We start from the raw sequence: 20,794 nt of genomic DNA on the forward strand, positions 1-20,794 counted from the left end.
GATATTTACAAATAGAAACCTTTACTGAATATAGGCAACATATACACTCACTGGCCTCTTTATTAGGTACACCTGTGCAATCTAATGCAATTCAATACAACAGCTCTGCTATAAATTCTGCATGTATGAAGTTTATACATTTTCAGTTTTTTTTGACAAAGTGAGAATTCCACTTTATGTTTATTACTGAGGTCGTACTAAGTGGTGGTGGCATACTGAGGTGCCCCTCTCATGTATGTCAAAAGGGTGGACAAAATATTAGGAACACCATTCAATATAATGCACCCTTGTACATCACCATCTCACACTACGACCTCAATAATAAGCATAAAGCAGAATTCTCACCTTTTTAACAATGTCAACAAAAACTGAAAATGTATCAACTTCATAAAAGTAGAGTTTATAGTAGAGCTGTTGTTTTGGATTTAATTAGATTGCACAGATATACCCAATGAAGGGCCGGAGAATGTAGTAATCAACTTTAAACTTTCGAAACAGCAGTAAAGAAAGTGGGAGTCAGCCAGTCAGTAGTGTACCTGTGAGACCACACTCAGGGCGGTACTCCCCGGTGCCCACGCAGCCTCTCCCCCCAGCGGCAGACCGGCGGTACGACGTCTGTTGTTACTGCCGCGGTAACCGTCCACAGCCCCACAGACAGAGGGAGAGAGAGAGGGGGGAAGGACGCAGAATGGCGACCGTTCCGTGCTCCAAATGCACGGCAGAAAGGAAAGGGTTTCGGCGGGAACTTGATTCTTGGCGACACACACTGATACACTGCGTTGGTATGATCCATGTGCAGGTTTATATTTTGTGAGAAATGAACGGGCTTCAGAGAGGGATGTCGCCCGGTAACAAAGGGAGCGATGCCCCTGGCTATGTAACATCGCTAGCTAATGCTAGCTAACGAATAGCTAGCTGTGGTAGCTCGCAGCCTGGCACTGTAACGTTAGGTTGTATAGTTATAGCGGCGAAGATAAGCAGGCAGGCTAATATTTACCAGCTGGCTAGCTGTTCGAGTTGGCTCCTTTTCTTTGTCCCTGCTAGCTAGCTCATCGCCGGTGCTAGCTCCTCCAAATCTTCTCATTTTGTTTGAGATGACATCGTACATGTAGGATTAAGGCGGATCATGTATTTTGCTGTCATGCTCGTTAACGGAGCGTTATAGTGTTAGCGTTGTTTATTGACACATATGCTGGCGATGCTAACGCCGTGCTAACATGAACGCTGTTGATGTTTTCTTGGGGGAGGGGAGGAAAGCTAAGCTAACTAATGTCAATGAAATAACGAGGTCAGCTGTCATTTTGTTAAGTGAACGTTATTTTGAACTCAGTTTTTTAAGGTTATTCAGAAGTCGGTAAATGTTAGTTAGCTAGATTAACCTAGACTAGAAATGTTTTCTTGTTAATAGCATTCAATCATAATGACATCCAACTGAATGAACACAAAAAACTCGGATTTGTGCGGTAATATTACTACTATTCACCAGACATGTTTTATTTTGATTATAATGATGATTAAGCATTGCAGGTGTTGGGGTGTCTGCCTGAAGTTGTTTCCACTTTGTGTCGTAGTCGGTGTTGTTGCTGTCAGACTGGTTTAATACATCAAATGGAAGAACTAACTGTACCCAAAATGACAATAACCTCAAGCATGCATATCTTGTTCATATATCATTACTGAAAGATTGTTTGTGTTGTGTCTTGCAGGGTTTGAAAGCATACTGGAGGGAATCTATGGCTCACTGCTACTGAGAGACCTCAATTTATTTGATGGTGGGTTGTTTTTTTGTGTGTGTTAGACCATTTAATCACTTTTGAGTAAGCTTAGATGTTTCAAACTGTGAAAAGACCTTGACTAACAATGCATCAGTCTGAATACCTTCCAACTTCTCTGTCCTGTCTGTAGCACTCGGCCCCCACTTCCTACAGCATAAACTGTGTGACAATGTGTCACAAATATTTTCTTTTCTTTTAAAAGATAAGTAACTTCCCTAAGCAGCTGCACACTCTAGTGTTATGGCAAATATTACTCAAACGGGTAATCAGTGGATTTGTGGATTAATACACGTTTGGTGCTCTATGTAGTATATTTGGCAGCAGGACTGTGTGTCTGGGATTTAAGTAAGCACTGGTTCAGTATTGTTTGCCATATTCAGGTTTCCTGTTTGACAGGGATGTAAAGTTACCAATGTTATTTTTGAAAATGCACTCTCTTCTACAAGATAGTAATATATTTCTATTTGTGTGAAGCACAATTGTTTACATCTTTCACACACCTTGTAAAAACACCTAAATTGATGATGCCAGCACAATGCTGGACATCTGATCCCACGCGGGACACAAATAAAACCTGTTGTGTAGCTGAAAATGTATTTAAGATTTGAAGATAAGGCTGCATCTAAAATGAGTCCCCTGTGCCTCTATTATGTTCCTCTTTGTGTCTCATGTGTGACCTGCCCATCTCCTGCTAAATTTTCTTATCATACCAACTTAAAGCAATCTATTTCCTGCAATAGCACCTGATGGCACATGATATAGAATATCCAACTCCACTGTATACAGTGTCATAGCGAGCCCTGAAGTCCAAAGTTTGGAAGTACTTTGGACTTAGAACAACAACAACAAAGAACATTTGGACAAAACAGTTGTCGTGTGCCAAACATGTGACTGTCAATATAATATACCACTGACCCCACCTATCCTGCTACTCATTTACAGCCAGATATTGAAACAAACGTAATACAGACAGCACAGTATTCAAAATGAACCTGTAAGTCAAAACCACGCTAGCAATAGAAAATACTTCCAATGCACACTGTCCTTAGAGTTGATCTAAAATTGTATTTGAACTTGAAGTGAATCAGTATCTCTATTGTATTTGTATCATATTTTAGACTTTGTATCTGAATGTGTATTGAATTGTCTGACAGGGATAGATAAACACCTCTAGCAGGCCCACACTTTTTGCATCCTGAGTCTCACTGTGGTCTGTTACATTATCAGTCACAACACTGTGTGAAAAGTCACGGATCAAAAGCGGCTGCTCACACTCATTCTCACATGCTGGCTTTCATATATCGAACAACTCTTTGAAAACCTGAAAGATCCTTTTTTCATTTTGAAAATAACCTTGAAATTATCTTGACTTGCAACAGTGCTACTATCTACATTAGTTCACATTATTTCATGGCCCGGGGCCTTGCTAGGCAATACAGCCAAAACACAGCTTGCTTGATACTAGCAGCAGTCAGACTGCAGTCAGCACTGCCATCTGGAGTTTGTGTGACTCAAGACAGAAACATAAACTGCTTTAGAGAATTTGAGCCAGAGACCTGGCAGTCATGATAATTGGAACTGTGAAAACACTGTTCAAGTGACATTGGTTTATTTGGCCACACATTTTCCCCAAAAGATGACTTAGCAAATAAACAACCATTTCTAGAGATTAAATTGAGAAGCTCTTAACAGTGAACATAATCAAATAAAGTCTTTGGAGGGAGGGGTAAATCCAGTGAATTAAATATGCATATGGATGCCAAAATGCCTCTGTTTACAACTGGGACTGTTGATTAAATCAAATTTTAAACAAAAATGGTAGAATTTGCTGCTTGTTTTTGTGTTAAAATAAACTGAATATACTTGGTTTGGTTTGCTGGTGGTACAAAACTACACATTTGAGGACATAATCATACCATATACTTTGGGAAATTTTAGAGTAATCCTTGAATTAATCAGCAAGAAAAATGATTATTTGAAGCCCATCTTCTGTTCAACACAATGTAATGAAGCAGTCCTTGTTGGTTTGCAACATTGCCCAAAATTGCGTAATACCGCCATAGATGTTAAAAGAATAGCTTCCTTAGTGTAAATCTTAAAGCACAAATATAGTTTAATAAAACATAATAATGGCAAATCAGGCTTCGGAGGATATACCATGAGAACGATAAACCTTTGTTATAAGGATGTGAAGTCTGTTTTTTCTCACATTTTTTATTTATGTTGCTGTTTGGAACCTAGAGTTGCTTTTCGTCTTCTTTAACCACAGGAGGACGCTGTTAGCGTTTATGAATGTATTAATGCCCGGTCATGTGATGATGTGTTTTTCAGACTGTGAAAACGAAGAGGTGGATGACTGGTCCCCAGAAGCAACCTGCTCTAGCTGTTCATTCTGCAACCTTCCCCTGGACAAACTCTGTGTAAGAATTGGAGTCAAGAGTAGTGCTTGTTTTTTGCCTTTGAACCAGCCAAGAAAAATGCTCTCTACAGCTCATACTGTTTGAATAGTGTAGTGTAATATTTGTAGTAATATTTTCTAGTATATAATCTAGTATATGAAAAATTGGAACAACACGTGTGACTCTGTTGGTGACCAGAGAGAGAGAGAAAGAGAGCACTTTTTATTAAGCCCTCTTGTGCTCTGTTCTCAGTTTTCTTGTAATGTGTTACTAAATCTCCATGTTTGGAGTGAAGTTACATTCCTATTTGTACTTTCAGATCTAAGCCTTGTCTTACTCGTGTTCAGCACATTGAAGTTTTAAATTACTGCTTTTCAAAGATCATTTTGTCCTGCTGCTGCTCCAGATTAAAGGTTAGGCACTGGCAAACCAGCAGGAAAGTTTTATCATGAAGCAGCTGAAGGAAATGCAGTGTCTGATTTCAGTCTCATCAGGGTTTTATGTACTTGGATCGATCTTTAGCCAATCCAAGCATTCCTTGATTCCACACACTGTCCAATGTCCATTGAGAAGTTTTACATTTCTTGAGCATTAACCTGAATTTTAGTACAAATATTTGCAGAAAAGGAAATAAAACATTTTTAATTTACATTCATTAGTTAAATAAATGTTCCTTTTTTTCTTCTCGTAGGATCAAGTTCCTGCAGCCACATCGCCCCTCTCCTCCCCCTCTGATTACTCTCCCTGTCAAGCTCCAACCATCTCTGAGAGCAGCCAAACAGCGCACAGGTTCCTCCAAGCTGTGTTCCACAAAAAAGGTGCGTTGGGTTGTCTTTCAGCTTGCGGAGCACAAACCTTTCAACCCACAATACATAAACTCCTGCTGTGGGGGCACAGCTGTCAGCTTTCTCCTTGTAGTTACTGAGTTGATGTCTTAGTGGAATAAGTAGCTGTAACAGTGTTGACACTCAGTTCAGTGTGTTGTGGAAAACAAAACTGGCCTGTTTTGATTAGTGTAGCTTGAAAGGCTACAATGAGCATCTGTGTTCTTGCATATCAGCTTGTACTTTTGTGTGGTTTCACAAGCTCAGCAGACTTTCATACGAGGGCTCTGAGAAAACGAGTGGTAGTTAAAATTAAAGGTTGAGATGAATCACTGACAAACCTCAGGTCAGTGCAAACCTTCGTACTGACTACTTTCATACCAGCTTTGTAGTTTACAAACCTGAAATTAAAGCAGAAGAAAGCATATTTTAAGATAAGAAAGGGCTGATTTCCAACTATACTATACTAATGGTACTAATTTTCATAAAGTTTTGCCAAAGAAGAGCTTCCTGTAATAGTTGGACTTCTTAACTGTTGGGGATGAATGTAACTTGCTGCTAACATGTTAGTATCAGGACAGATTTATGTCAAAATGGATTTTACGTTAAAAAGATGTTATTGGTCACAACGTCGTTGTTGATTGTTTCAAATGTCAGTTTCTGTGTTGATCCATTCTAAAGTTCATGTTTATTTTCCTTTATGGCGGAAAGTATTCTTGCCATGTTAGAAACTGAACTGACTGTCTGCATCTGTCTTTCCATCACCAGATGTGCCCCTGGGCTGTGATTCCAACATCCCTCTGATTGCCCAGGAGCTGATGAAGAAGATGATACATCAGTTCGCTATGGAGTATGCGTCAAAGTGCCTACTCCACACCAGTACAAATGGTGTTACAACAAGGACCTCATCACCTTTGTCGGAAACATCAGATGCCCCTCTAGACCTCACAGTGAGCCGCACCCAAGAGGAGAAAGAGAAGGAACCTGAAACAGGTAGGGAATAGGAGAATCTTTGGAAATCTCACAATTTCTTTACCATTTTTTCTGTCATGATTTGATTCAGAGTCGATTCTCTATTTAAAACCAATTCTTGATTCAATAAACAGAAAATTGGGCTCTAGTTTAGGCTCCTGTTTGTGTTGCTAGTCCACTGAATTACAGTATGAGACATATCTGGAGACTCTGTGTGATGGTGTATAACGTTTTAGCAATATCTATTTTTCAAGCCAATTAAATGCACCTTAACACTTTAAAGATGAATGAAAAGTAACTGTTGTGTGCACATTGTACACCGTCCAGTTGCTGCACTGAACTCTGGTAAATAAGTTTTTGTTTCATCAACATGTTATGAAGAACACATCAATTTTTGGAATATGTTAACCAATTCAGAACTGAAAATAACTGCAAATTCAAAGCCAATAAATAAAAGTTTCCAGCTGCTGAGGTTAAAACGTAATGATATTGACCTTGACCTCTCCAGAACATTGCACACACCCTGGATTACCAAATCACTGTAACTCAAATCATTGTCTTCTTTTAACAGATGGCGTGCTCGACCTCTCCAACAGGCCCTCTGTCTGCTCAGCAACTTCGGCATCATCATCCTCACCTAATCACAAAGCCTCAGGGTAAGAGTTTTGTTATTCTTGGATTGCTTCGGTTTAAAAACTCTGGTGGTATTTAGCCTTGTGGGAAAAAGCATGAGGAAGGCGTATTATTACTGTTAGTTAAAATTGGGGATCCTACATAAATACAATGATAATTCTACATGATCTCAGCCTTTTTGTCCATACCCACTACAAACGGAAACTTCACATTCAAGGAAATCCCCATTTTTAACTAAGTTCAGTACTATTTTCTACTGCATTTTCTTATAGGTGTATAGCATGGCTAAGATCGATTGGTTAGCGTACATTTTACTGTTATTTTTGTTATCAGTGCTGCTTGATTTAAGTCAACTAATTAACACCTCTCCAGCCTGAATGATGTGCATATTCCTTTGTCTGGCAGTCAGGTCAGTAAATAGTTAGTAATTCTGCTGAGCTAGTTTGTTTTTGGTGTTTTGGTTCTATGGGGTTGACTCTTTTATATCTTGAGCGGTAACGTCACAGCAATGGCACCGTACTATAACATTTGCCAACAGCTCACGAATGTACAATGAGGAGAACATTGCAGTTACCTCACCACGATTTTACTTCCTTTTTACCGATCCAGTTATGATGATTCTGATTATTCAACCTTCAAGCATGTAGGACTGTCACTGAAGGATATCACAAAACTACAGGGGTTGTGTGTGAGCGCCAAAGTAACCCCAGCCATTCACAGACTGTCCCACCTGGACGTGAAGAGGCTTTGCCACACTCAAAAATGTGTGTGTGTAAGAGACACGCAGCAGCAACAGTGTGTGTTTGTGTGTGTGTGTGAGGGCCCAGAAACAGACTGAAAACAGACAGACATGAAACATAACAGTCGCAGTGATGTTACCAACACAAGGCATAAAGGAGTGGACCCCTCGCTCTCCACCCCCTCTGTCAAAATCAAACCCCTCCATCACCTCCATCCTGACCCTGCTGTTTGGTCCTCCCATCCCTAGGAGGCAGTGCAGGCAGAAGGAGTACATTGAGAGGAGCTGGGAGCTGTCTGAGGGGCTGCTGTCCAAGGCCTTGAAGGATATACGTTCAGGGAGGCTGCAGGAGCAGCGTGCTGCGTTGCTTTATGGGATTCCCCTTCACACCCTAAGACAAGGCCTGAACAGCTGGCCTGAGGGAAAGCTGGGGATGCTGGACCAGTTTGCACCAGGAAGCAAAGAATTCAGGGATGAAGTGACATCGTACAGTATGATGTCATCAATGCTGGGCGGCGAAGCCCGTCTTGTTCTGCAGAAGGTGGCAGCGTGGGCAGAGCGGGCAGAAATTGGAGGAGCTGCAGAGGATAATGGAGACATTAGTGTCCCTTCATCCTCTCTTACCTTTTATCAGCCGAGTGGTCTACACAAGACCCTCCCCCACTCTTTCCCCCAGCTCAGGGATGCTCTTCAGCCTCCACCAAGCCCCACTCCCAGTCTGGAGCCCCCCACACCCCTGCGTATTCCTCAGGTCCGTTCCTTGTCTGACCAGAACAGGTCAATCCCAGCTGAGAATTGCAGTGTGGCTGAAAACCTACATTCACGTACCTCACCAAATGAGGCCACCGCCAGTTTATCGGCAGCTGCTGCGAGACCTTCAACCCTCTTTAAACTCAGACCTCCTTTCCTGGCACATGGCTGTGCAGGAAGTGCCAACCAATCACCTCATCGCCTGGGACAACGCGGGTCCTCGCTGGATGATTCAGAGGAGGGAGCAGACCGCCGGGATAAAGTAAAGGAACCAAGAAAGAAACGTGGGAGATACCGCCAGTACAACCACGAACTGTTGGAGGAAGCCATCGGTATGGTGATGACAGGTCGTATGAGCGTGTCCAAGGCCCAGGGGGTATACGGGGTGCCCCATAGCACACTGGAATACAAAGTCAAAGAGCGTACGGGAACACTGAAGAATCCGCCCAAGAAGAAATCTGCCAACTTTTGCTCATCCAATTCCAACTCATTGGGTTCTGGTGACGTTACCAGTTCCGCTAACTCAGGGACTCTCGCCTCAGCTGCTGCCGCAAAGAGGTTCTAGACCAAGAAACGCCTCTAGGACTCCTCAACACTTGAACTCATCACCTTTTACAGGATAAATGTTTTCTGGAGACACTTGTTTAAACACAACACATGCCTTTATAAAATATATGGATATTAATATTCAGGTCTTAACTGTGTGTCTGTAACGTGAGTGTCATACTTTCTGCTGTGTTTCTCAGTCTTAGCCCTGGATTTAAATGAAAGCAGCTACAGGTGAAGTGTTTTTTCAAGAGGCAGTCGTGCTCATCGCAGCTTTTCTCTCACAGCTTCAGTTTACATCACTCACCTAAAAGACCTTACAGGATATGATTGGTGTCATAATATCTGTTTACTGTTACAAACAAATCTCATGGAAAGACCAAAATTAAAATGGATTTTTATCCCGCTGTCATATTGTCGGTGTGGCCAAAGCCTGAGAGAAGTCTCAACGGCCATGTGCTCAACAGTTAGAAAAAAGATGGACTTTCACTCAGTCAGCACATCATTTATTTAAAAAGTGGCCTCTCAGTCACAGACTTTGACTGAAACATTGCTGCTTTTATACATTAAGTGATGACAGTTTTCTCTAGCTCTGGATTTAGATTTTCCCTGGATATCCGTTTTATATGCATTTTATCCTATACAATAGATTTTGGATGACAGTGGAGTTATATGTTATATCAGGCTGTGGCCTAACAGTACTTGATGGGATAAATGTATTTTTAGTTCTGGTCTTTGAGGATTTGTTGATAACAGTAGGACAAAATAAAGCTGCAAATATCCTTTAAGATCTCCTTAACTTTGTTTTTATATTTGTAAAATTAGTTTTGCTTAAAAAAGAAAAAGTGACATTGATTGCTTTTCACCAGATTGTCCAGGATCAAGTGTGGGAAACACAGCAGTGGAGCTGAGAAACAAAGTGTGACTCTTATGTTTGCTAACTGTTAGGTTATTAGGTTATTCAGGTTTGATTCAATTCTTAAAGCTCTGTGTTAATGGAGCACTGATGATTGTCATTTACAGCTTTCGATCTCTCTCTCTCTCTCTCTCTCTCTCTCTCTCTCTCTCTCTCTCTCTGGGTATCTTACCTAGGCTACTGAAGTGACTTAGAGCCATTATTTAACAGATTAAAAACTCATTACTATTGTTAGACACCTGTACAAACAGGACGATTGTACATTAATGAACTGCTGTGATGGCTACATCTTCATTATGAGTTTTTGTTGAAGAGATTAGCTTAAAAAAAGCCATTTTGTGTCCACATAGTTTCCCCCCCTCTATTTGTACAAGCTAGTCTGAACATAGTATTGAGTGTAGTTGGAATGCAACTGTGCAGCATGTTTTACAATGTGCACTGATAAGCTTGGGAAATTTATGTTATTGTGTATGTGTATCGTTCGTGAAAGATGTTCTTTTATTATCACAGATATTTACCAATTTCTGCTACTGTAGCTGTATTACTATAAACCTCATACATGACTGCTGCTTAAATTTTTTTACTTTACGGGACCATCTCCCTGGCACAAAGAAGCCTAGGCTAAACAAAGAAGCTTATTTCAACTAAGCCTAAATGACAGGTTAGTATTTGGTGTACGGATAGGGTTAAATGTTATTGATGGTGAATTGTGGTGGCTGCCAGAGGTTACAGTAGTAAGATTGTGGTGAAAAGTTGGCAGCGTGACGCAACTAGAGTCGGCGCAAGGCTCACAGGTTTCTTTGTCAGTGTCTGGAGAAATGCTAACTGTTGGCGTCTACACTCAGATGGGCCTATTTTCATTAACAGTGCTATTACCAAAGCAGCAGTTCAGGGTTACCAACGCAAAGCTGCTTCGATTTGTTTTGCTGTGATGTCAGCCTGCCTGCCTCTCTCCCTCTAACCTTGTTGCCACATATACCTCTGAACTTTATCTGCCTATAGCCTCGTGTCAGGTTTCACATCAAGGCCTCGGTTTTATGATACTGAATACGTGGGGGTATGAGTTCCTACCAGCTTAGGAACACTTAAGAGCTCTTTGTCTCTCAAGGAACAACACCCAAGTGTAAATTTATTGCCATCAGCAACACTTAAGCTTCTTCAAGTAAATGATTATACTGTCAGTCAGCCATTTAGTGGAGTGTGAAAGAATCTTTTAAAAAATGGTTTAAATTTGGCACTGTGGCATTTACAGGAGATCTGCCATGTTCTTTGTAGTATTTGTCCTCATTGTTTATCTTTGAATGTGTTATGTGTAAGTTTTAGGCTAAAGCTACTTTATTTAAACAGATTCAGTGGCATTTCAACCTTTGTAACTTTGGCAACTGATGTCTCCACTACTGAATGTTGCTGCTCATAACAGTACATACTTTGCCTGTGTCTGGGGCTACAGCATAGTGCAGCATGATGTCTCTTCTCTGGGAATTACCTGCTATTTATATTGAAAGGGCCAGTTTGTAAACAAGCCCAAACACCTCTTGAGAAATAAAGAAAGATTATTATTACATTGTGTAAGTTAAAATTGCAGTATATTCTGGGAACACACCTAGGCTTGTTTTCAAATTGAGTTTTAAGGCTTTTTTTAAATGAACTGCTGGCAAATCTTAACATAAATCTGCTATTTATGCATAAATTAATTATTGCACTATGATTTATAAGAAGAATTTTTATTGTAGAAACCTGTTTTGTGAGCTGCATACTTATTTATTGATTGTGCTTCACAACTGTAATTTTACTAGTTTCATTGTTGTAGTTCTTGATTTGTAATGAAGCACTTCGATGCAAAGTGAAATGTGTATTGCCACAACTGCATGAACACTTTTAAATGTTAGCCTCTATTATTTATTAAGTCCTGAAATGACACCCATTAATTGTTGTGGTTGTTTAGTGATTATGTTAAGATTAAATTATTTAAGTGATTATTGAACATATTTGGTTATTAAAACAAACTCAACAGTAACACTACAGAATGCAACACTCCTATACTGCATCCAGCCCAGTTGAACCCTGAGGTCTGGACACACAAAGTACTTAAATTGCTGGATATGCTTAACCAATTTTAATGTAATTTAAATCAATGACTTGTGTTTATAATGAAATACATCACTCACATGACTTGATTTAACTGTTAGTTGATTTGAAATTAAGAGGATTTTTTTGAGCTGTTACTTTGTTGGTGAAAGTGCTGTTGAATAAAAAAAATTGGTTTGAGCGTTTCTACAATCGTTCCTTCTGCTGTTATCGTTTGCCTTCAGCAACTCATCAATAAAGCAGTTCTCTAATATCAGTTACCTGTCCTAATTTATTAATGAAACATATTGGTTTCCAGTTAAGTATGACATTTGTTTTCTATTTGTTATTCTTTTGAGTGAATTGTTCTTTTGTGTTGGTTTGATTAAAGTCAACTTGCTCTGTCCACCCCAACATTTTTGAATCCAGTTCAGAGCATATAGCAAGTGACTTTGTATGTACGAAAGGCAGTTGCTACGTGTGGTTTAGTTATTTTGTCAATTGTGCATTTCTTTACTTAACAGAGGGTACCTGTCAGTTGTGCTTTCCTTTACATGTGATTATTTTTTAAACAGTGCGTTACGTCTTACATGATGTCATTAAATACAGACAGTACAGTGAGCTGCAGGATATGAAAACATGTTATTATATGGCAATATAAATCTTTTTTTATATATGAAATGAATACACAGTACAATTTAAAGTGTTGTGAATTCCTGTCTACCACAGTGTGTTTTAGATACTGCCACAAGGATTTTCCAGTCAGAAATCTACAGACTGTACATACAGAGGATTTAATGAAAAATGGTTCCCTCCTTATTGTATATCACAGGACGCTTTTGGCATTATTTTTCCAGCAAGCTGATGAAAAGGACTGTTATTTTTGCCTCATTAAACAGGATCATGGATGTCAGAATATATGAATGAAGTGAAAATATTTTACTTTTGTTTTATGAAATTAATATAATATAGAGTTTTGTAGTAGTATACATAATCAGACTCGGTTGTGTCTCTGTGCGAGTACTTGTTTGTGTTTTTTTTTCTTTTTCTGTTTTTTCAAACTGGGTTCTATGAATAAAACCTCCTAACTCATATCTTTGCATTGTCCTTGTAGCTGCCTGCTGCCATCATATATAGAAGAATTGGGAGATCTGGGACAGCGAGAGAAGACGTGTCATCAGAAATCTGCATTGGATGCTGTTTTCAGTTCGCTCTGCCCAGCACATCGTTCCTTACTCTACCAGATCCTGAAGCTGGCACACCAGGAGAAATTGCCGCCTTTCTTTAACTGCAGACCTGTGGGTCAAACTGAATCTCACTTCTGTAACTGTGGTGTAAACCCACAGGATAAAGTTTCCCCTCTTGCAGTCCCATTTAGTGAATGTAAAGCCCATAACAACAGCTCATACTACCCGTCAACTGATTGTGATCATCAAGGTCATGTCAACACAATGTATGATCTGGGAGACTCCAAGTCCAGTTGTAGCATCCATCACTACCCTCTAAAAGACTGTAAAAGTGAAGCACCTCTGGCCTCAAGCTACTGCTGCGTGCAGAGGTGCATGATGGACACCTACACTGTTTTGTGCCCCAAGAGGCTGCACCGTATTTCCTGCCCAGGCCTGGCTGTAGATCGTATCAACAACATAATGTGTTCATTTGCATCCACTCCTTCATTATCCAAATCCCCTCCACTGTGCACTCCTTCTGCTAATATAGGCCCTTCCTCATCGATCTGCTGTAACCATCACAACCCCCACCCCTGTCCCTGTTATTCAAACCATACCTGTCTGACACAGGTCAGGAACACAATAGAAAGAAAGGTTGAAGTTGGTGATCCCCCTTGTCCTGTCTTGAAGAGAGAACAGAGCCCCTCTCCACCCCCCCTTTCCCCTATCCCCTCAGACATCAGTAAGAAAACTGATGAAAAACCACCCTCCCTCCTTCATCACAGACAAGAGGAGGAAGATGACCTACTGGTAAAAAATGGCCTCCTTAATGAAACCCACCAGGAAGCAGATGATAAAGCAACACAAGAGGCACTGAAGTGTAAGACCCCAAGAAGTAGTCAGGCTGAGCAGAACCCTGGGGGGACCTCACTCCAAGACGTTGTGAATCGCTTCAGTGAGAAACTGGAGACAATCAGACCTCTAGAGAAGGACCCACCTTTGGCCTCCACAGCCACTTATGTGTCTGAAAAGGAGCAGCCACAATCTCCCTCAACTAGTCAGAACCTGCAGTTTCATGCAGATGCCCATCTGACTGAAATCATCACCACAGTGCTTCACACGGGCAGTGCTAGTGACTACAATCTCAGTGAGCTGTTCAATCGCCATGATAGCAAAGAGCCTAAGTCGCCTAATACCCGTTCCCGTCGTCGCCAGGAAGTCCTTGCTGCTATGGCAACACCCACTGATGATGCCTCAACCCGAAGGCATACTTTACAAATTAAGCGGGAGCTTGCCATGTTCGACCAGTCCTACAGTCGGAGAAAGGTGCCACTAGCAAAGAGGGCAAGATTGAAAGATGGAAATAGTGCTACTGTAACTACATCAAACACTTCATCAGACTCAAATCTAGTTAAAGAGGAATCTAAAAGAGAAATGGAGTTAGGTTTAGAGAATAAAATAGTTGGGGAGGGACCACTGAATATGCTTTCTGCAGTAAGTGACAGGGATGAAGTAAAAGAAGAGATACAGACAGTTATAGTTACAGAAGAAATTCAGATAATTAAAGCAGAGGAGAAGGAAAGGGAAATATCCAATGAGGAAAAAGATCCAGCTCTCTCAGGCACTCAAATACCTACCCCTGGGCTGCAGAGCAAGTATCGCAACCAAAGTTCAAAGGGTGACAGTGTGCTGTCACAGGGGCTGACAGTGAGTACAACCTCAGCAACACAGTGTGGCAAACCCTGTAAAAAAGATATTAAGGGTAGCAATGATAGGAACCATGAATCTGCTCCATCGGGTCAAAGCAGTAAAAGTGATAACAGACCAGGTAAAAATCGCCGTACTCCTAATAGAGAGAGGCAGAAATGTAATTCAAACCACTCCATGAAGGCAAGGACATCCAGGAGAAATATAGTCCCCCCACAAAGATTCTCCTCCTATGTCACTGAGCCTAGGAAGATGTTCTTTGTTGCATGTTTCTCTGAAAGCATCTTTAACCAGAGAACACGACAGGACAAAGACAAAGGACAAACATCTAGCACCTTGGATGCCTTATCCAGAAATTCAGATACTAAAGACACCCAGCTTGAATCAAGATGTGAAGAACCTCTGTCCTCACCTGAGCCTACAGGGGAACTTGCCTTTGAATCAACACAGAGAGAAAAATGTGGGGCATTGGAGTCAAAAGATCAAAGCCAGGTTTTTCCACGAACTGCAGCGGCCAAAGAGAAGAGTAAGAAAAACTGTTCTGACAATAAGACTGATGGCAGTGACTCTGCTGCCAAGCCTTTTGGAAGGCTACGATCATCTCCAAAAAGACTACAGCTCTCTACAGCTTCAAGAAAGCCCAAAACCCCATCAAATATGGATGTCACCAGTCAGTCTGCTACCAGTGTTGAGAGCCCTTTAACCTCCCCAATCCAATACACTAGTCCAATTAAACTCATGTTCGTATCACCAGTAAAGGACAAGGAAGGTGTCAAATATAGTCTTAAATCAGCAGGCTCTGGATCTAGTGCACACGGAGATGAATCCTTTGACCCATGTGAAGAGTCCTCATGGTGTGGGACACCTGAAAAAAAGAAAAGCCAGAGCAATGCTTCTCCACGTTCAAAATCTGTTTCTTCACCACTAAAGTCTGCTACCTCACCTTCCAAATCTGCTCGTTCACCAACAAAGTCTGCTTCCTCACCAGCAAAGTCTGCTTCTTCACCATCCAAGTCTGCTTCTTCACCAGCTAAGTCTGCTTCCTCACCAGCAAAGTCTGCTTCTTCACCATCCAAGTCTGCTTCTTCACCAGCTAAGTCTGCTTCCTCACCAGCAAAGTCTGCTTCTTCACCATCCAAGTCTGCTTCTTCACCAGCTAAGTCTGCTTCCTCACCAGCAAAGTCTGCTTCTTCACCAGCCAAGTCTGCCTCTTCACCCAAGTCAGTTTCTTCATCACCTAAAATAGGTTCCAGGAGATCAGGCGAAGGTACTCCAACTAAGCGTATAGCTGGAACTGAGAACCAGAGATCATCAGGTGACTTACTATCTTTCCATGAAACCACTCCTCCAAAAAGGCGTCCAGGCCGGCCAAAGAAGCTGGGACCACAGCTGGAGCAAAAAGTGAAGAGGCCAATTGGTCGACCACGTAAGGAGAAGGCTGTGGTACCAGAAGTGGGAGCAAAAACAGTAAATGGGAAATCTGATTTAGCATCTGACACTGACGAGAATGTAAACAAGAACCTCAAAATAACAGTAGTGTATGGCCGTTCAAGGAGAAACAAACGAATGGTGTCTGAGAGTTTTGACCAACTGCAAACAGAATTCAATGATGCTTGGCAAGCAGTGGGTCTTAAAAGTGATTTGGGCATTTTAATGCACAACTCTAAGATCAGTCCTGGTAGTATCAAAACAGCTTCAACGCAGTCATCAGGAGAGTTAAGTTTTGTCGGCCCTGTTAAAGAGTCAGCCCCACATTCTAGCAGTAACCTCAAATGTCAGAAGAGGGATGATGGTATACCCTCAAGGAAACCAGGTAGACCTGCAAAAGTTAAAATCTCTGGAATCTCAGTCACAGTAACTACAGTGTCACCCAAGCAACGTAAAATTCAGATAAATAAGGATACCAGACGATCTCCTGAGACACTAATTCATAAGAAAACACTCCTGCCGGAATTCCGATCTGCCAAAGAGCCCTGGACAATCAGTCGTCAGTCAACAAGCAAAATAAGTCAAACAGTGGAAGGAATAGAAAAAAAGGATGAAAGTAAAGACAAACAGCAAAATCAGCCTGTAGCAGTGCGTCACTCAATGAGAGTGAGGAAGCCTTCAATTTACTTTCTGCATGCTGTTGCCACCTCCACCTCTCGATCATACAGCCACAGTAACGCTCTGCTGCGGCGCTCTAAACAACTTCTGCTAAACAAGGCCAGCAATGAAAGGAAACAAGGGGAGCAACAGGGTAGTGTAGAAACTTCAGGGGAGAAAAGACAACACTGTGGACGAGAGAAGAAGAACATTTCACAGGACCTGAATAGAGTGGCAGGGGTGTCTGTAGACTCGATCTATACTCCACAAGAGACACTAAGGTGGTGGGCAGCATCAGCTGAGGAAAAGAGCATGAATCAGGAGCTTGCCAGACGAATACGACTCATCTCCGACACCTGGGTGTCAGACACTGCAGAGAACCAAGAAGAAATAGGCCTTAATTCTAAATTGGGAACTGATGGCAACAGTTCATTTACCAGGAAGTCAAAACATTCATCTGTGGTTCGATCACTGTTTGACTGTTCTCCTAACAAACCAAGGTCCTGTAGCATGCAGCAGCTGTGCTCCTGGTTTATGCAGACCACTGAGACACAGTCCTTAGGTATTGTTAAGAAGACAAGCTCCCGTAATCCTTATGAACTTATGCACTTCCCTCGTTCAGCCAACATAAAAAGTGTTTGTCATAGTCCTCAGGCTGAGCGACTCCGAAAACACATCAAGAAGTTTGCCAAAACTGTGCCAAAAAGTCCTTTCCAACACGAACAGGCTCAAAAAAGGTTGAGGAAGAGGTATAAGACACCTCCATCAGCACATAATATTCGGCGACAGCTTTTCACATCCAGGTTTCCAAAACACAGGACCAATCAGGAAGCCCAATGGTTTAAAGGCAGAGCATTCGGAAAATATCAGGCCGTGCTATTCAGGGCAAGAACAAGGTTCCTAACTCGGAAAGAAAGGGAGAGGTGGCACATGAGGCAGAAGAATAACAAAAATATAAAACTAACTACAAGAAGTTCACATGGACACCTAGTAACTGGACTCAAACTAAAACATAAAGTATTACGCAAAAAATCAGCAAAAGACCAGTTATCCAACTGTTTGGAGAACAGTTCTGCCACCGGTTCTGTCAACCAAACTAAGGAACCTGTGGATGTACCCAAAGAGCAGAACCTCTGCTCTAAAGCCTGGAGTCCTGAGACACTGAAGGAGTGCCGGGTGTTTCTGAGAAAGATCAACTCTCCAGACAACGAATCAGCTGAGGAGGAGTGGGACTCCTGTACTGTGACACTGGATGATGGGTCACCTTCTGCATACGTGTTTGCAGGAAGGGAGAGGGAACTGGTAGGAGTTGTTAAAACTGTGAAAGAAAACAGAAAAAGGAGCATGTCTAGGAGGACTGCCTCTAGAGAGCGGGAAGGATCTGCACCTAAATCAGTCAAGGAGCAGAATGAGATGCCAGGGGGGAGGCAGAAAGGCAAATATGAAAGTCCTGGGGTTGTGTCTACTGAACCACCACAACCTCAACCAGCGAAAATGTTGAGACAATCGCGAATGAGGGGCCTAACCGGGCCGAGATGGTGCGACTTTGTGTTTGGTAACTACCATCATTTATTGAATATCACTTAAGAGATCAACATTTTATCAAGTTTCAGTTTCAAACTACCACAAAATCAACTTGTGCTGTCTTTCTTTTCTAACAGAGAACTAAATGAAGCATGAGGCCTCCTCCTTCCTGGGAAAGGGACTGTGGTTTAACGTGGTGCCTTTGGACATTGAGCTGACCACGTGGACTGACCATCCCACTATGGTTCAGTCTTACCCTCAGCAATTATGTAGCAGTCTAACTTAACAAAAGCTTGATGTTGCACTATTTTTATCCATGGATATGTATGTACAGAATGTTTGAATGTTTTTTTTTATGTCAATGCCTTTTACTTTCTGAACATGTATAGTAGATCAACTCATTACATCAGCCAGAGTTTTAATGGGATATGTGCTCCTACAGCGAGCCCTGTAAAAGTGGCTGTATTGGAAGGAAACAAAGCTTGACTGCATTAAGACAGTGCTATCTACCCCCAAACATACCTCATTATCAACCAACTTTTTAAAATCTTAACATGAGACCAGTAACAATTTAATCTTTAACATAATACTTTTAGTCATTGTCTCTAAAATGACATGCTCTAAAATGAAAAAAAGAGAAATTATAGTCACCAACTTTGGCAATGGTTTAATAAAAACTTATAATTGAATAATTTGTTTTTTGTGCATTAGGTTTGAATTTTAATGACCAACATTCTCTGAATCCAGGCCTTGTTTGCATTATTTAATCATTGACGCTACAGTCACTATCCCAAGTCATTAGCCAAAAACATCCTTTGAATGAAGGATTGTTATGGATCAGCCACACCTTTACCCTAATTACGATCATTGTATGGGCCCCTACTGTAATGTATTGTGTTGGACTATTTGGCCATCAGCCTGTACTGAAACCAAATATTTTATGTCATTATTTCTCTCCAGAGTACTTATCAAACATTTGCCGGTCCCAGCAATGAACCACAATTAGCACAAACATACATGTTCTTAATGACTACATATTTTGCCCCTCGAAATGTGGAGGTTTATGTGAAGCAATGAAGGAAATGGCATTATGCAGATGTAGAAAGTAGATTCCGATTGATTTTGTTGGTTTGTGGGATCCATGTTGTTTTGATTCAGTTACTTTTTATGCGATTGTTGTCTCGTTTTCACCCAAAGCGTATACTGCATGTTGGTGTCAGATCTACTTCTTGCACTATTCCATCTGAGATTATTAATCCCACTACACAGATTCCTCCCCCATATTTTTGCACATCCCATGACCCACTACCAACCCCTACTGTAAAACTAGAGAATCTATTTGGTGCAATACAAACCCAGATGTTTTATCAGTATGTCGTAATTATTGTATTGCTGACAGACGAATGGATGTACACAAGTACCAATGGCTTGGGATGTCACTTCAGTCGTTTCCATCGCCATGTAATGTGATCTCAAAGGATATTGCTATACAAACTGCCCCACCCCCACCTGCTTTGTCCCCCTCAGTGAAGCAGAACATTAACAGATCTTTAATTGTTATTATAGCAGAAAATTGTTTTTATCATAAATGTACTAGCATTATTTACTGTTTGTATGCAGGTGGGAGATGTGTTGCTGTTTAGAGTTCCCTTTTTTCTCAAGTTGCAGCAAGAGACGCCTACCTCCACTTGGGCTCGGCACGGCCTACTGCTCTTTTGCTTATCAACCGCGTGATAGATTAGGCCAGAGAGTTGATCGGTAAACACTAATCTTGGATCAATATCGTGTTCCCTCGCTTTCTGTTTCGAGGGCAGGTTGATCCGAGATGTCTGGCTGTAGGTCAAAACTTAAACCCATAGTGTGTATTGTGTGCCTGACTGCTCCTGTATGTATGTATGTATGTCACTACGGTTGCCATTTCAACACGAGGGAGGTGAGGTGGCCCAGTCTTGTGACAAATAATCCTCTGTTGAAGAACCTGGTGCTAAACATCTGTTGTATATTTTCTTTATCATGTGTTTTTATACTGTCCTTCACAGATGCAATAAAGAGGTGTCTGTGATTGGAACAATAAAGATCCTTTTAAAATACCCAGCGAGCAGATGATTTACACGATAAAGTGAAATGTAAAAAATAAATAACTGACAACATTTGATTCTACCTTTAGGCTACAACAGAGTGGTGCTTTTAACTTTAAATTTTCTATGATCACCTCAACCAATAATTGTTCATGGAGTGGAAGGAAACTGGTAACAAATTACATTATCTACTAACACTGGTTCCCAACTATGGGTTGAGCCTTCCTTTAAAGGGAGTGAGGGTACCCAACATCTTTTTGGGGTGACTCATAGTGAGGTTGCCCCTACAAGGGATTCCCAATATAAATCAGTGGGGATTGTATTACTAAAACAAATGTATTTATTTATCAGGGACAACACTCATTAACATCAGTATGAAAATGAGTCAGATTTAACCAAGAGACTGATTTTCATCTGTAGTCCTTGAACAGGCCGATGTAATAAACAGACAAGCCCTGATTCACAGATGCTTCTTGGCTTCATTATATTGACCAAACATTTTAAAATACTCCCCTCCTGAATCATAGTTATGTGATATTTACATACTTAACAACAGATAAAACATCAAAGCACATCACATAAAAACTTTTATTTTTTCTTGTGTAATAGA

At 41.1% G+C, this 20,794-nt stretch overlaps 1 protein-coding gene across 2 annotated transcripts; it reads left to right on the forward strand.

Annotated features, from left to right (window-relative positions):
• Positions 1 to 679: 679 nt before the first annotated feature.
• lcorl (ligand dependent nuclear receptor corepressor-like) lies at positions 680 to 20,196 on the forward strand. 2 transcript variants are annotated; one of them, XM_062429723.1, is made up of 8 exons: positions 680 to 782; positions 1,707 to 1,772; positions 4,107 to 4,195; positions 4,866 to 4,992; positions 5,767 to 5,991; positions 6,542 to 6,626; positions 12,736 to 18,137; positions 18,244 to 20,196. In XM_062429723.1, the coding sequence occupies exons 1-8, from the start codon at positions 689 to 691 to the stop codon at positions 18,249 to 18,251; spliced, it is 6,096 nt and encodes a 2,031-aa protein (XP_062285707.1). In that variant the 5' UTR covers positions 680 to 688; the 3' UTR covers positions 18,252 to 20,196. The 2 variants fall into 2 exon arrangements, with proteins under 2 accessions (XP_062285707.1, XP_062285716.1); XM_062429732.1 differs by lacking the exons at positions 12,736 to 18,137; positions 18,244 to 20,196 and adding an exon at positions 7,592 to 12,153.
• Positions 20,197 to 20,794: the final 598 nt, after the last annotated feature.

This window comes from Scomber scombrus, chromosome 2 (assembly GCF_963691925.1).
Source record: "Scomber scombrus chromosome 2, fScoSco1.1, whole genome shotgun sequence".
Taxonomy (NCBI): Eukaryota; Metazoa; Chordata; class Actinopteri; order Scombriformes; family Scombridae; genus Scomber; species Scomber scombrus.

Excerpts from the sequence above, each read along its gene's own strand:
- lcorl (XM_062429723.1), top strand. The coding sequence starts at position 689 with ATGGCGACCGTTCCGTGCTCCAAATGCACGGCAGAAAGGAAAGGGTTT. Across the intron at positions 783-1,706 it reads CACACTGATACACTGCGTTG|GGTTTGAAAGCATACTGGAG; the intron begins GTATGATCCATG and ends TGTGTCTTGCAG. Across the intron at positions 4,993-5,766 it reads AGCTGTGTTCCACAAAAAAG|ATGTGCCCCTGGGCTGTGAT; the intron begins GTGCGTTGGGTT and ends TTCCATCACCAG.